The sequence below is a fragment of the Phascolarctos cinereus genome, unplaced genomic scaffold, assembly GCF_003287225.1.
Source record: "Phascolarctos cinereus isolate Bilbo 61053 unplaced genomic scaffold, phaCin_HiC Scaffold_9;HRSCAF=440, whole genome shotgun sequence".
NCBI lineage: Eukaryota > Metazoa > Chordata > Mammalia > Diprotodontia > Phascolarctidae > Phascolarctos > Phascolarctos cinereus.
In genome coordinates, this window is record NW_027556402.1 from 206,676,495 (window position 1) to 206,693,034 (window position 16,540).

Consider the following 16,540-nt stretch of genomic DNA (forward strand, 5'->3'; position numbering starts at 1 on the left):
AGAACTCCTTAAGAAGTAGAATTGAAATGAAATGAAATGAAAAAGGGTGTATCAAAGGGTGTATCAAAAATTCACTAAAGAAAATAATTTCTTAAAAATTAGAATTGGGCAAGTAGAAGCTAATGATTCAATGACATATCAGGAAAAAAATTAAAATCAAAAGAAGAAAAAATAGAAGAAAATGCAAATTGGAATGAGGCAATGAGGAAACAAAAGTATTCCTCTTGGCATATAATATGTTGATAACAGTTGAGAATCCTGCAGAATCAACTAAACAACTAGTTAAAATAATCAACAACTCAAGTAAAGTTGCAGGATATAAAATAAACCTACATACATCATCAGCATTTCTATATATTATCAACAAAGTTAAACAGCAAGAGATAGAAAGTGAAATTCCATTTAAAATAACTGTAGACAACATAAAATTCTTGGGAGTCTACCTGCCAAAATGGATCCTGAAACGATATGAACACAATTACAAAACACTTTTCACACAAATAAAGTAAGATCTAAAGAACAGGGGAATATTTTTTGTTTATGAGCAGGCAGAGCCAAAAAAATAAACATTACAATTCTGCCTAAATTAATTTACTTATTCAGTGCCATACTAATCAAGAAATCAAAAATTTATTTTATAGAGATAGAAAAATAATAACAAAATTCCTCTGGAAGAACAAAAGATCAAGAATACCAAGGGAATCAATGAAAAAATATGTCAAGGAAGATGGCCTAGTCATACCACATCTCAAACTGTATTCCAAAGTGGAATCATCAAAACAATCAGGTACTGCCTAAGAAATAGAGTGGTGCTTCAGTGGAATAGATTAGGTACAAAATACACCATAGCACATGACCATAGTAATCTGGTATATGAGAAACCCAAAGATCCAAGTTTTTGAGGCAAGAAAACATTATTTGACAAAAACTACTGAAAAAACTAGAAAGAAGTTTGGCAGAAACTAAGTATAGATCAGTATCTCACACTGTATACTGAGATAAGGTCAAAATGGGTACGTGATTTAGACACAAAAAGTGCCATCATAAGCAAATTAGGGGGGTATGGAATAGTTTGCCTGTCACATCAATGGATAAGAGAAAAGCTATGATCAAACATGAAAGACAGCAATATGGGATGTCAAATGGATTGTTCTTATGATATTAAATTTTAAAAGTTCTGCACAAACGAAACTAATGCAGCCAAGACTAGAAGGAAAGCAGAATACTGGGGGTAAATTTTTACATAAAGTTTCTCTGATAAAGGCCTAATTTCTCAAATATATAGAAAACTGAGTCAAATTTATAAGAATAAAAGTCATTTGCCAATTAATAAATGTTCAATGATATAAACAGGCAGGTTTCAGAGAAAGAAATCTATAGTCACATGAAAATCACTCTCAACTAGAGCAATGCAAATTAAGCCATCTCTGAGGTGCTACCTCACACATATGAGATTGGTTAATATGTCAAAAAATAAAAATGACAAATGTTGAAGAGGGTTGGGAAAACTGGGACCCTAAAGCACTGTTGATGGAATTAAGAACTGGTCTGAACATTCTGGAGAACAATTTGGAACTATGGCCAAGAGACTTTCAAACCGTGCATATTATTTGATCCAGCAATACCACTACTGGATCTGTACCTCAAAGAGATCAAAGGAAAAGGACCTATATGTATAAAATATTTCCAACAGCTCTTTTTATGGAAGCAAAGAATTGGAAATTGAAGGGAAGCTCATCAACTGGGAAATGGCTGAATAAGTTGTGGTATATGATCATGATGGCATGTATTGTGCTCTTACAAATGAGGAGCAGGATGATCTCAAAAAATGAGTAAAGACTTACACCAACTGATGCAAAGTGAAGTGAGCAGAACCAGGAGAACATCATACATAGTAAGAACAATAGGGTATGATGATGAATTATGAATAACTTAGCTGTTCTCAGCAATACAATAATCTAAGACAATTCAGAAAGACTTATGATGAAAAAATGCAATCCATCTCCCCAGAAAGAACTGATGGAGTCCCAGTGCATGTATAACATGCTTTTTTTAAAACTTCATGTGTCAGGGGCAGCTAGGTGGTGCAGTGGATAGAGCACCGGCCCTGGATTCAGGAGGACCTGAGTTCAAATCCAGCCTCAGACATGTAACACTTACTAGCTGTGTGACCCCGGGCAAGTCACTTAACCCCATTGCCTAGCCAAAAAAAAAAACCACTTTATTTGTCTTGGGTTTTTTTGGGGGTGTGGCCTTTGGTTTTTTTCATAACATGACTAATAAAATAATTTAGTTTCCAGACTACACATTTATAACCTATATCAAATTGCTCGCATTCTCAGTGAGGATATAAAAGAGGAAGGGAAGGGGAAATTTGGAAATAAAAATTTTTAATACAAATGTTAAATTTTTTATCTGAAATTGCAAAAAAATAAAAGTTTATTAAAAAATTAGGAAGTTGATAATTCCACTGGATTCTGCCTACTATTTTCACTCATGATCTCCTTATTTTAAGAAAATGTTGAAAATCTGGAGAACATCCAAAAGGGGACAACAAAGTTGTACATCAGACAGCAAGGATTTTTAGGGCTTACTATATGCTAGCTTTATGCTAAAACTTGGAAAAAGGAGAAAAGAAAAAAAAAGTCCCTGCCTTCTAAGAGCTCACATTGTATTGGGAGAGACACTATGTAAATAAATAAGTGCATACATAAACGTAATCTTAGAGAGGAAGGTACTGTTAGCTAGAGAGGAAACATCTTTAGGAAAACCAGAGAAACTAAGTGGCAGAGGTGGGCAAGAAAAATACTTCAGAAATGTGAGATAGCCAGTATAAAGATACAAAAGATGGAGTATCACGTGTGGGAAAAGGCAAATAATCCAGTGCAACTAGATTTTACACTGCATGGATGGGAGTAAGTGTAAGACTGAAAAAGTAGGAAGGAGCAAGATTTTTATTTTTTAATGATTCTTTATTGATATTTTTTGTTTTAACATAATCTAAATTTCTTCTAGTATCTCTCTCTCCTTACCCCTCACAAAGAGGTATCTCAAAGAAAAAAAGAATACATTTTACAGGTGTATTATGCAAAAAAGGTGGACATTGATATAAGAAATTCCCTTCATAGACCAAAGTATTTACACCACCACTTTTGTGGTAACAAAGAGGAAAAGCTAAACAAATTTTCTCCTATGAACATAATAAAATATTACTGGACAGTAAAAAAACAAAAAAAATATGATTAAGAAAGAAACAGAAATTATTTACATGATCTGATACAGTTATGAAAGCAGAGCCAAGAAAATAATACACACAATGAATTTTATTGTTGTTCAGTCATTGCAATCATGTCTGATTTGCATGAACCCATTTGGGTTTTTCTTGGAAAAGATACTGGAGTGGTTTGTCATTTCTTTCTCCAGTTCATTTTACACGTGAGAAACTGAGGCAAACAGGTTAAGTGACTTGCCTTTCTAAAACCCATTAATTGGTATCACTTAATCATAACTATTTTATCTATAGACTATCGGATCCTTAAAGGAAGGGAATGTTTCATTTTCGTACTTGCATCCTTGAAACTGAACATAGTGCTAAAGACATAATATGTGCTTGATAAGTACTTGTTGGGAGTTGAATTCATGAAAAAAGATGTTCCCTACTCACCAGTTTCCTCAGGGCCCCTTTTACTTCATTGTTCCTTAGACTGTAGATCAAGGGGTTCAACATAGGGATGATTACAATGTAGAAAATAGACACCACTTTATTCTCATCTGTTGAATAGCTAGATTTGGGCAACACATAAATGAATGTACTGGTTCCATAGAACAGAGTGACTGCTGTGAGGTGGGAGGTACAAGTTGAGAAAGCTTTGGATCTCCCCTCAGTGGACCTTATCTTCAGGACAGAGAGGAGGATGTATACATAAGAGATTAGGATAATTAGCACTGTGACTATAATTACTGACCCAGCAGAGGCAGCAGGAAGAATTTCAGCAAGATCATCTTGGTAGCTGGAAAGTTTCAGAAGTGGTAAATAATCACAGAAAAAGTGATTAATCTTATTGGGTCCACAGAAAGACCGATTCAATAAGCAACCAGTAGAGATCCAAGAATTTATACAACCACCCAGATAGGATGTGATGAGTAACAGAATGCAGACCATAGTAGACATATGGGTGGAGTACAGTAGGGGGCTACAAATGGCCACATAGCGATCATAGGCCATCACAGCCAGCAGGAAGCACTCAGTTGTCCCAAAGGTAGCTGCAAAACAAAATTGGGCCACACAGCCACCCAGAGGAATTGAGGTCTTGTCCACAAGGAAGTTAATGAGCATGAGAGGTGTGACAGAAGAAGAATAACCGATATCCACAAAAGCCAAGTGGCTCAGAAAAAGGTACATTGGAGAATGAAGCTGGGAGCTATTTCTAATCAATATTATTATGCAAAGGTTACCAAATAAGGTGACGGCATAGACACCCAGAAATATCACAAAGAGGATGACACAAAGGGTTTGGTCATCTGTTAACCCCAAAATAATAAATTCAGTTACAGCAGTGCAATTATTGCCAGACATCTGTCTTGGAAAGAGTGCCTGTTAGACAGCAGAAAAGGAGAATAAAGTAGAATATTAAGATTAGAATAAGGATTAAGATTTGGATATATCTATTGATGTACTCAGGAAACATTAATTGACCGCCTCCTACATACCCATCCTACTATCTTACTCTCAAACTTTGCTCCTAGGCACCATGGCAGGGTGCTCATAAGCAAAGCAGTGATAAATAAATTCGTCTCCTCCAAAATTTTCCCTGATAACAAACATTATTCTATTTGACCTTTTGAAAGTATAAAAGTATAAAAAGTATAAAAGTATAAAAAAGCCTGTAAAAGTAAAAGAATAATTTGATTCCCACCATAGGATCCTTTATTAAATATGTGCCAAAACTACATCCAAATGCATGAATACTATTTTGCTGAGTAACCACCACTGTTAATCCCTTCCAAAGAAAGAGTCTGCTCTGTGATCCCTAACCTCTCAAAAGATCACTGTGCAGAACTGAAGATGTTATTCACTTCATGCTTTCTGACTATGGGGAAAGTCCTGGTTTCCAGGATGACTTTTCTGCTGTAAAATCACACAGAATGGGTAATCTAAGTCATCTTTTGTTATTTTGCTCATAGAACTTGGTATTACTGCAAAGGGCTGTCATTAGGTGAGATATTGTGAGCCTGAAAAAATGTGGGAAATGTATCACAGGAACCTCTGCTCTTTCTCATCTTATCCCCAACCTCAAACCTGAAATCACATATCTCTATAATGTCTTATTTCTGTTCAGGGCCTCACCATTCTTCTAGGTACCCTGGTTTGTAATCCTGGAATTAATCTCTACTCTCCTCTCTATCTTCCTTTACCCAACCAGTCAGCTGTTAAATCTTACAACTTCTATGTCTACAACATATATCACATCTACTCTTATGTCCACTCACACAGCCATCTCCTTAACTCAGGTTTGAATCGCCTCTCACTTGGACTATTGCAAAAAAACTCAATTAAAAGTCCACTCTCTCTGTCTTCTAAACTACCTTCTAAAAATCTACAAAAAAGATATTCCTAAAGCACATGGCTGATCATATCACTTGCTTACTCAATCCTTAAACAAATATCTTTCCAATTTGAGGACAAAATAATAATTCCTCAGCTTTATATTTATATTCCTATGCCATGTTAATCCAGTCTTGCTCTTTAGATTTATTTCACTTTACTCCCAGGCAGGTCTATATTCCAGCCCAACTTGCCTACTGTCTGTGCCCAGATCCAAATTCCTACTCCCATCTCTGTCTCTCTGTACAAGCCATCCTCCATGCTCCAAACGTCCTAGCTCATCTCTGCTTCTTAGAATCTCAAGCTTCCTTTGTGTATCAGCTAGTCAGTCAACACTTACAGCAAACCTCGTTTCTAAAACTCTATCCCACCATAACTTATCTTGTACTTAACTTATCTCTCTAAATATTTCATCCCTTCCTCTCCCATAGAATGTAAACTCCCTAACATTAAGGTCTGCTTTGCATTTTATTCTTTTTATCCTCAGTATATAAGAAAGGAATGCACAGTTTGCACATCAAAATATTAGTTGAATGGAAGGCAACAATGCACTTTTAAAAACTTCAAGCCTCATTCATACTGGCATCATAATCAAAATAATCAAATAACAGGAATATTAATGACTCAGTTTGGCAATTGAAATTTCATAAATTGTTTCCCCACACACAATTTTTAGAATATATTGTTCTGCTAATTTTACAGATGAGGTAACTAAGGATCACAGAGGTGCAGCCACGTGGCCACAATCACCATCAGAGACAGTAAGACTCAGATGTGGGACTCAAACCAGGAGTCCTGACTTCAAGTCCAATTCTCTTTCCATTACATCATCCAACAAAATGTATCAGTGAAATTCCTCACCCACAGTCTCACTTTAAGAAGTGAGGGAAAAGTAATAAATAAAACAAATGTACTTATTTATACACAAAGATTTCTACTTAAATTTTCCTTATCTATGTTTGTTCATGTACTTACTATTTGTAGTGATAGTTTCAGGGTATATGACACCACCTATAAGAGATCAGAATTTTATTTACTAACATGATGTAACAATGCTCAATGCATACACCTCACTTCTAAATTTTTAACATCATATGGCCCCATGAGAGACCACAAACAAGAAGACCAAAATCAGGAATGAATCTCACTCATTACTGGAGAGAGAGAGAGAGAGAGAGAGAGAGAGAGAGAGAGAGGAGAGAGGGGGGGGAGAGAGAAATGCATTACAGCCCTATACAAAATTGAAATCAATATAATGTTTGGCATGTCAAGAGGAAGAGACAAGCTTCCTTGAAAGGAAATACAAATCAATAATCAGATCTAAGAATTTTTACACTAAAACCAAGAACAGCAGTGGTACCTATTGATGCAACTAGATGATTACATTAGGCTCCAGTTATTACTTTGGCATAGCAGCACTACATTTATGCTGGGTTTCATAACATTTGGGAGATAACCCCTTGAGTACCTTAGCACCAAATGTGGCCACCATCATTAAAATGCCTTTTGAAATGTATTGGGATTGAGAAAATTACAAACACACCAATGAGTTATGTGATAAGTTCTCTAAATTCTCAGTGGGCTTCATTAACTTTTCTTTATCTGTTTGTCCAGGATTTTTAAAAAGTGAAAAAAAAAAAGAGAAGATTGAATAGCACCATAGCCAAATTAGTATGATATGCCATGGAAGCTCTCAAAAATTGTTCAGGGATCAACATGCGGTGATTGTGATTCTGACAATGCTCACTAACTATGAATCTTTGTCCTCATCATGTCACCAGATTCATTTTGGTCAGGCCATAACATGTACTGATTACACATATGCAAAATTGAAGTTGAAAAACCAACTATGAAACTCAGTTTTGTAGAAAGCACAGACCCTAGAACAAAGGTGCTATTCATAGTGAGGACAGTTATCAATGTGTAAAGGCAATTTTGACAACCTTTAATGTTCCTGACAAAATTTCCCTTGAATATAAGAGTATTTATGGTATATGACACAGATTTTTCCATAGGACAGTTGACATATGCTGTGAGTCAGCTGGAGGCCAGGAAGTCCCATAATGCTCTCTATATCTTGTTTTGTTACAAATTCTTCCCTTATCCATATATCTGAAAGGGAATCTATTCCATGCATCATTTAATTTGCTTATGATATTAACATTTATGTCTAAATCGTATACCCATTTTGACCAACTACTTTTCCAAACTAGTTTTCACTTTTTTTTTGTCAAACTACTTTTCACTTTTCCCATCAATTTTAGTCACATAGTGATTTCTTGTCCCAAAAGCTTGGATCTTTGGGTTTATCAAACACTAGATTACTATGGTCCCTACTGTGTATTTGTTCACCTAATCTATTTCACTGATCCATCACTCTGTTTCTTAAACAGTACAAGATTGTTTGGATAATCACCCATTTGTAATACAATTTGAGATCTGGTACTGTCAAGCCACTTCTCTTCACATTTTTTTTCATTGATTCCCTTGATATTTTTGACCTCTTGTCCTTCCAGAAGAATTTTGTTATTTTTTTCTAGTTCTATAAAATAATTTTTTTGGTAATTTTATTTGTATGGTACTAAATAAATACATGAGTTTTAGTTAAATTGTAATATATTTGCTCACCCTAATCATGAGCACTTAATATTTCTCTATTTGTTTAGGTCTTACTTAATTTGTGTAAAAAGTGTTCTGTGATTGTGTTCACAGAGCTCCAGGATTTGTCTTGCCTGGTAGACTTCCAAGTATTTTATATTATCTGCTGTTATTTTCCATGGAGTTTCTCTTTCAATCTCTTCCTGCTAGACTTTGTTTGCAATATAGAGAAATCTGATTATTTCTTTCTAGAAGATGTTGACTCCTAAGCTATAATTATTTTCATGGTTGTCTTTTTGCAATTTATTTTTAAAAGCTCTACAACATAAAATGAAAAATGTCTCATGAAATGTTTCTTATTACCTTTGGCATAATATCTGTTACACCAACTGCCTTTTTGCCTCTCCAAAAACAACTTCAGAACCACCTTCCCATTTGGTTATAACTTCCTTTTGTATTCTGGTTTGATTCATAGCAAAAGTACAAGATATGATTCACCTGCTCCAGTATTATGTCCACCTGTTCATTCCTGGACAAAAATCCAATTACATTTAGAGTAATATAGTTAAGCTACTATTTATACATCGGCCTGGTCTCTCTTCATTGTTCCAGAACTATGACAGCTATATCTTCCCTTCATTGTTCTAAGGTTCCACAGTGGTTATGGGTGTTTTAATGTAATTCTGTGGGCTTAAGTCCCCATTGCTAAGTGTTCCTCTTCTGTTAGCTGATAGTAATTACTACCCCAGTTCCATTTGACCAATTAATATCAATGAGATATTGTAAAAAGGATTTTTATTTGAAAGATATAGCAATCACAGAAAAACCAATATTCTCTACTCCCCAATCTCTGGAGGAGGCAGACACTCTCCTTTATTCCACTTTGTTCCCTGGTTAGGGTAGGCCATGGCTTAACACAATTCCTACAGGCCAGTCTCCCCTATCATATTCACAGCCAAATGTGACATGGCAACCGGATGAGATTGAGGCTGAATGAGAAATAAAAAATGAAATTCCACTTAAAATAACTGCAGACAATGTAAATACTTGGAAGTCTACATACCAAGACAGGCACAGAAACTATATGAACACAATTACAAAACACTTTTCTCACAACTAAAGTTAGATCTAAACAACTGGAAAATTTTTATTGCTCATGGACAGACTGAAACAACAGAATAAAATTGCAATTCTACCTACATTAATTTATTTATTCTGTGCCATACCAATCAAGCTATCAAAATTATTTCATAGGGATAGAAAAAAATAACAAAATTCATCTGGAAGAACAAAAGGTCAAAAATATCAAGGGAATCAGCGATGAAAAATGTGAAAGAAAGTGGGCTAGCTGTAACAGGTGTGAAACTGTATTAAAAAGCGGTAATCATCAAAAGAATTTGCTGCTGGCTAAGAAATAGAGTAAAGAATCGGTGGCATAGATTAGGTACACGATATAAAGTAGTAAATGACTATCGTAAGCTAGCGTTTGAGAAGCCCCAAGATCCAAGTTTTGGGGACAAGAATTTGATATTTAACAAAATAATCTGGGAAAACTGGAAAGCAATTTGGCAGAAACTAGTTATAGACCAACATTCATACCACCTACTCAAATAAGATAAAAATGGGCACATGATTTAGACATAAAAGGTGATATCACAAGCAAATTAAGGGAGCATGGAATAGTTTACTGGTCAAATCTATGCTTAAGGGAAGATTTAAGACCAAATGAGAGAGAGAGAGTGAAAGAGAGAGAGAGAGGAGAGCACATTATGGTATGTAAAATGTATAGTTTTGATTACATTAAATTAAAAGATTTTTACACAACCAAACCGAATGCAGCCAAGATTAGAAGGAAAGAAGAAAACTGAGGTGGGGGAAGGAATTTTTACAGCTAGTGTCTCTGATAAAGGCCTCATTTCTCAAATGTATAGAGAACTGAAACAAATTTATAAGAATGCAATTCATTACTCTATTGATACATCTTCAAAAGGCATGAACAGGAAGTTTTCAGAAGAAGAAATCAAAGCTATCTATCATCATATGAAAATCACTTGATCAGAGAAATGCAAATAAAAACAACTCTGACAAATAAAAACCTCACAACTATCAGATTGGCTCATATGACAGAAAACAAAAATAATAAACGTCGGAGGGTATGTGGGAAAATTGGACAATAAAGCACTGTTGGTGGAGTTGTGAACTGATCCAACCATTCTAGACAGCAATTTGGAACTGTGGCCAGGAGGCTTTCCAACTGTACATACCCTCTGACCCAGAAATACAACTACTAAGTCTGTACCCCAAAGAGGTCAAGGAAAAGGACAATTTCAAAATACATACAAAAATATTTACAGCAATTTTTTGTGGTAGAAAAAATGGGAAATTGAAGGGATGCCCATTCAATTAGGGAATGACTGAATAAGTTATGGTATACGATTGTTATGGAATACTATTGTACTCTAAGAAATGAGGAGCAGGATAGTCTCAAAAAAATGTGGAAAGACTTACATGAACTTATGCTGACTGAAGTTAGCAGAACCAGGAGAACATTGTTACGTAGTAAGAAAAATAGTGTAAAATGATGAACTGTGAATAACTTAACTATTCTAAGACAATTCAGAAAGCCTATGATGAAAGAAAAGATATCCACCTCCAGAGAAAGAACTTACAGAGTCTGAGTGCAGATCAAAACATATTTTTTTAACTTTATTTTTCTTGGAGGGTTTTTGTGAGTCTGTATTTTCTTTTACAACATGACTAATATGGCAATGTTTTACATGACTGTACATGTATAACTTATATCAAATTGCCTGCATTCTCAATGAGGGCATAGAAGAGGAAGAGAAAGAATTTGGAAATCAAAATTTTAAAAAAGGAAAGTTTTAAAAATTTTATTGTAATTGGGAAAAATAAGATTATTTTTAAAAATTAGGAAGATGATAATTCCACTGGATTTTGCTTTAATAATACTAGATATAGAATGCTATTTTCAGTCCTGACCTCCTCATTTTAAGAAAATAGTGAAAATCTGGAGAGTATCCAAAGGACGATAACTAAGTCAGTCACCAGTGAATACGGATTTTAAGGGCTTACTATAAGACAGGCTCTGTGCTATAACTTGGAATACAATGCAAAGCAAAGTCTCTGCCTTCTAAGAGTTCACATTGTATTGGGAGAGACATCATGTAAATAAATAGATGCATATAAATTATAAACACAGTAGATGAGGAAGCTACCATCAGCTAGAGAGGAAACACTTCTTGGAGAAAGCGGAATGTGAACTGTCTTCAGGAAAACCAGGGAAACTAAGAGGCAAAGGTGGGCAAGCAAAACATTTCAAACACATGAGACAACCAATGTAAAGACACAGAAGATGGAGTGTCATGTGTGGGAAATAATCCAGTGCAGCTAGACTTTACACTGCATGGATGGGAGTAAGTGTAAGACTGAAAAAGTAGGAAGAAGCAAGATTTTTATTTTTTAATGATTCTTTATTGATATCTTTTCTTTTAACATAACCTAAATTTCTTCTAGTATCTCTCCATCCTCACCTCTCAAAAAGAGCTATCTCAAAGGAAAAAGAATACATTTTACAGGTGTATTGTGCAAAAAGACGCTCATTTACAAAAGGAAAATCCCTATATTCACCAAAATATTTATAACACCACGTTTGGGGTAACAAAGAACTGGAAACAAAGCAGATGCCCAATGATTGAGGAAAGGCTAAACAAATTGAGTCATATGAACATAATGGGACATTGCCCTGCTTTTAAAAAAAAAAGTGAATATGAGCAATACAGAAACAAAGAAAATATTTACATGATCTGATACAGAGTGATGATTCTCATAGCCAAGAAAACAACACACATATAATGAATTTTATTATTATTCATTCATTCCAGTCATGTCTCACTCTTCATCAACTCATTTTTCTTTGGAAAGTTTTGGGGTTTTCTTTGGAAAGATACTGAATGATTTGCCATTTCCTTCTCCAGCTCATTTTACAGATGAGCAAAATCAGGCAAATGGGGTTAAGTGATTTGCCCAGGGTCACAAAGCTAATGAGTGGCTGAGGCCGAATTTAAACTCAGGAAGATAAGTCTTCTTTATTCCATACTGAGTACTCTATCCACTGTGCCACAAGCTTCTCCCGCAAGGAATAAACATGATAATATAAAAGAAAGAACAACCACCACACATAAATAGAAAATGAGTCTTACAGGAGTCCAAAAAAACCAATCACAACCCTCAGAAGAGTTATGAAAATACATCTCTTCTTACTTTTTGCAGAGGTGGGAGGTCTATGTTTGTGGAACATTGCATGAATTTTCACATCTTTTTGCAATCAACATTTAAATTCCCACACTTAACATATCAAAATAATTTTTTGTTGTTGTTGAATCATTCCAGTTGTTTGACTGTTCATGACAATATTTGGGGTTTTCTTGGAAAAGATACTGGAGTAGTTTTCCATTTCCTTCTCCATCTCATTTTACAGATGAGGAAGCAGAGACAAAGTGTTAAGTGATTTGCCTTTCCAAAACTCATTTATTGTTATCAATTAACCATAACCATTATAGCAACAGAATATTAGATCCTTAAAGGAAGAGAGTGTTTCATTTTTGTACTTGCATCTTCAAAACCAAATAACATAATACATACTTATTGAATACTTATTTTATTGAGTTGAATCATGAAAAAAGACGTTTCCTATTCATCAGTTTCCTCAATGCCCCTTTTACTTCATTGTTCCTTAGACTGTAGATCAGGGGGTTCAACATGGGAATCATTATAGTGTAGAAAACAGACACTACTTTATTCTCATCTGTTGAGTAACCGGATTTAGGCATCACATAAATGAATGTAGTGGTCCCATAGAACAGGGTGACTGCTGTGAGGTGAGAAGTACATGTTAAAAGAGCTTTGGATCTCCCATCAATGGAGTTTATTTTTAGAACAGAGAAGAGGATGTATACATAAGAGATCAGGATAATTAACATTGAGATTGTAATTACTGACCCACCAGAGATAGGAGGAAGAATTTCAGCCAGATCATTTTGGTAGTTGGAAAGCTTCAAAAGTGGTGAATAATCACAGAAAAAAATGATCAATTTTGTTGGATCCACAGAAGGACAAATTCAATAAGAAACCAGTGAAAATCCAAGAATTAACACAACCACCCAGGTATGATGTGATGAGTAACAGAGTGCAGACCCTAGGAGACATGTTGGTGGAGTAGAGGAGGGGGTTACAGATGGCCATATATCAATCATAGCCCATCATAGCCAGCAGGGACACACTCAGTGGCCCCAAAAATGGCTACAAAACAAAACTGGGCCACACAACTTCCCAAAGGGATTGAGGTCTTACCTGTAAGGAAGTTGATGAGCATGAGAGGTGTGACAGATGAGGAATATCCAATATCCACAAAAGCCAAATGGCTGAGGAAAAGGTACATTGGAGTGTGAAGTTGGGAGCTCTTTCTGATTAATGTGATTATGCTAAGGTTACCAACTAAGGTGACAGCATAGACACCCAGAAATATCACAAAAGGGATACAAAGGGTTTGGTCACCTGTTAATCCCAAAATAATGAATTCAGTCACAGCAGTGCAGTTGTCAGACATATGTCTTTGAAAGGATGCCTATTAGAAAGAAAAGAGATTAAAATAGAATAGAGGATTAAGCTTTGGATATGTCTATTAATGTGTTCAGGAAACATTCACTGACCACCTCCCACATTTCCATTCTACTTTCTTACTCCAATACTTTGCTTCTATGAACCATGATAGGCTGCCCATAACCAAAGTAGAGATAAATAAATTTGTTGCCTCCAAATTTTTTCCCATGGACCAACAAAACTGTATGATTTGCCAATGTTGTCTTTATGACAATGTGAAAAGGTCTGTACGAATAAAAATTATGCTTTAATCCCCTCCATAGGAACCTTCCTTAAACATATGCAGGGACTGTATCTACATGGGTAAGTGCTGTTTGGCCAAGTAGCCACCCTTACAAAGAAACAGAGTCTACTTAATCATCCCTCATTTCTCACAGGACCACTTTCCACATGATGCTAATTGCCTATGAGGAAAATCCTTGTTTCCAAATGATCTTTGTGCTCTAAAATTACAAAAGAGGAGTAATGAGGAATCTGGGTTCTAAGTCATCTTACGTTATTCTGCTCCCAGTAATTGGCATTACTGCAGATGGCTATCATTAGGTGAGATATTGCTAACCTGAAAGAAGGTAGAAAATTTCCCATGGAAGCTTTTGCTATTTCTAGGTAAAATAATGGAAAACACTTGCTGAACCTTCTGCAGCCATATCCTATTTACATGTTGATTCTGTCAATTGGAGAAGAGCTGAACAAATTTTGGTATAGGAATGTGGTAAAAATGTATTGTGCCATAAGACAAAGATGAATATGATTACTCTGGAATAATGTGGAAATACTTCTACCAACTTATGCAGAGTAACTCAGTAGAATTAGAAGAAATATTATGTGACAACCACAGTAATCACGAAAAGGGAAACAACTTTGAAAGATCTCAAAACTCGAACCAAAAGAGTGATGAATCATGTCTTCAAAACACTGATGAGGAAATAACTACCACTTCTCATCGGGAAGGTACAGAATGAGACACGATCTCAGACATGACTGTTGGTGCTTGGAAGGCTCCAAATAAAAGAAATTATCTGAAACATTACTTTTTCCTGGGATGTTCTTATTGCTCCCAACTCCTAAACTCATTTTTCTTCGCTTCTTAGTCCATTAAGAAAGGATATAAAATATCGAGACACTGTTCAGCTCAGAAAGTACCTGACTATGATGCTCATTTCTGAGTCAATGCTCTAGCTCTTTGTGACCACAAGAAAAAAGATTACTTTAACTAAAAAACCGGTAGAGCACTAAGTGAATTCTTCAACACCTCCTACCTCACTCTTCCCTCTCAAGAGAGGACTTTGCATACTACACTTCTGACAAAAGAAAGACTGTCCCTGTGGGCTCCCTTGCCTTTTCTCTTCTAAAGTTCAAAACTCTTCCATGTCATCCACTACTGTCTTTGCAATAGTCCCTGAAAAAGATCCAGTCCTTTTCTCCAGAGACAATAACTCTACTTGTTTCATTGATTCCATCCTTTCTATTTCATCCTACTTAAGTTGTCCCCATTGAAAAGTTCCCTTTAATTTTTAATGTTCTTATCTATGTGCTTGTTCCTTTCTTCCTACAAATGGGCTCAGATCTGTCCAATGCTGTAAAAACTTCAATTGTCCTTTCAGGTTATCATAGTTTATATCTTAACTTTCCCAATCAGCTCTCAAAAATAAAAATAATCTACCCATGTTGAGTCCACTTGCTCTCTTCTTACTCACTTGTTAACCCATTCTAATCTGGTTTCTGAACACCATTGGTCCACTGGAACTATTCTCTAAAAAGTTGCCAATAATTTCTTAATTTATAAATAACAAAATTTTTGTAATTCTTCATTTAAATTCCTATAGGGTTGACATTGCTTCAGACTTTGTATTTGTATCCTTTGTTGTTATTTAGTCATTTTCAGTTATGTCTGACTCTTTATGACCTCTTTGGGGTGTTTTTTTTACAAAGATACTGAAGCGCTTTGCCATTTCCATTTCCATCTCATTTTACAGATGAGGAACTGAGGCAAACAGGGTTAAGGGATTTGGCCAGGGTCAAACACCTAGTTAGTGCCAGAGGCCAGATTTGAACTGGGGAAGATAGGCCTTCCTGACTTCAGGCTGGGTACTCTATCCACTGTGTCACCTAGCTGCCCTGTTTGCGGCTCAAAAAAAGCATGTGCTTAATAAATATTTGCCTTCTGGTTGATTCTTGGTCTCTTTGAAGCATGTGACACTGCAGACCACCTACTTTTCTTGGATACTTTCTCTTTGTGAGTTTTAATGACACTGGTTCTGCTGGTACTGGTATTCCTTTTCCCTGTCTAGCCTTTCCTTCTCAGACTCCTTTGTCAGATTTTGAATATATGAATACGTGTATATGTGTGTATATGTACAGATATATAATACACATATGTATATGCACATATATATGTGTGGGTATCTGCAGCCCTGAACTCCAATCCGCACATTAACAATAGCTGGACATTTGGACCTCGGTGTCTCAAAGGCATTTCAAACTCAACTAGTCCAAAAATATCCAACCTTCAATCCAAAACCACTTACCTCCATAACTTGTTATTTCTGTTCAGAGCCCCACAATCATACTAGGGACCCTCGTTTGCAGAGTTGGAATTAATGTCTCCTCTTCTCTCTATCTTTCCTTTCCCAATTTGTCAACTGTCAAATCTTGCCA

At 35.6% G+C, this 16,540-nt stretch overlaps 1 protein-coding gene and 1 pseudogene across 1 annotated transcript; both read right to left on the bottom strand.

Moving 5' to 3' along the window:
• Positions 1 to 3,637: 3,637 nt before the first annotated feature.
• LOC110221056 (olfactory receptor 5p57-like) lies at positions 3,638 to 4,576 on the bottom strand. Its single transcript, XM_021005432.2, has one exon. The coding sequence runs from the start codon at positions 4,574 to 4,576 to the stop codon at positions 3,638 to 3,640; it is 939 nt and encodes a 312-aa protein (XP_020861091.1).
• Positions 4,577 to 12,894: 8,318 nt separating this feature from the next.
• LOC110221095 (olfactory receptor 5P3-like) lies at positions 12,895 to 13,829 on the bottom strand (annotated as a pseudogene).
• Between the last annotated feature and the right edge of the window lie 2,711 nt (positions 13,830 to 16,540).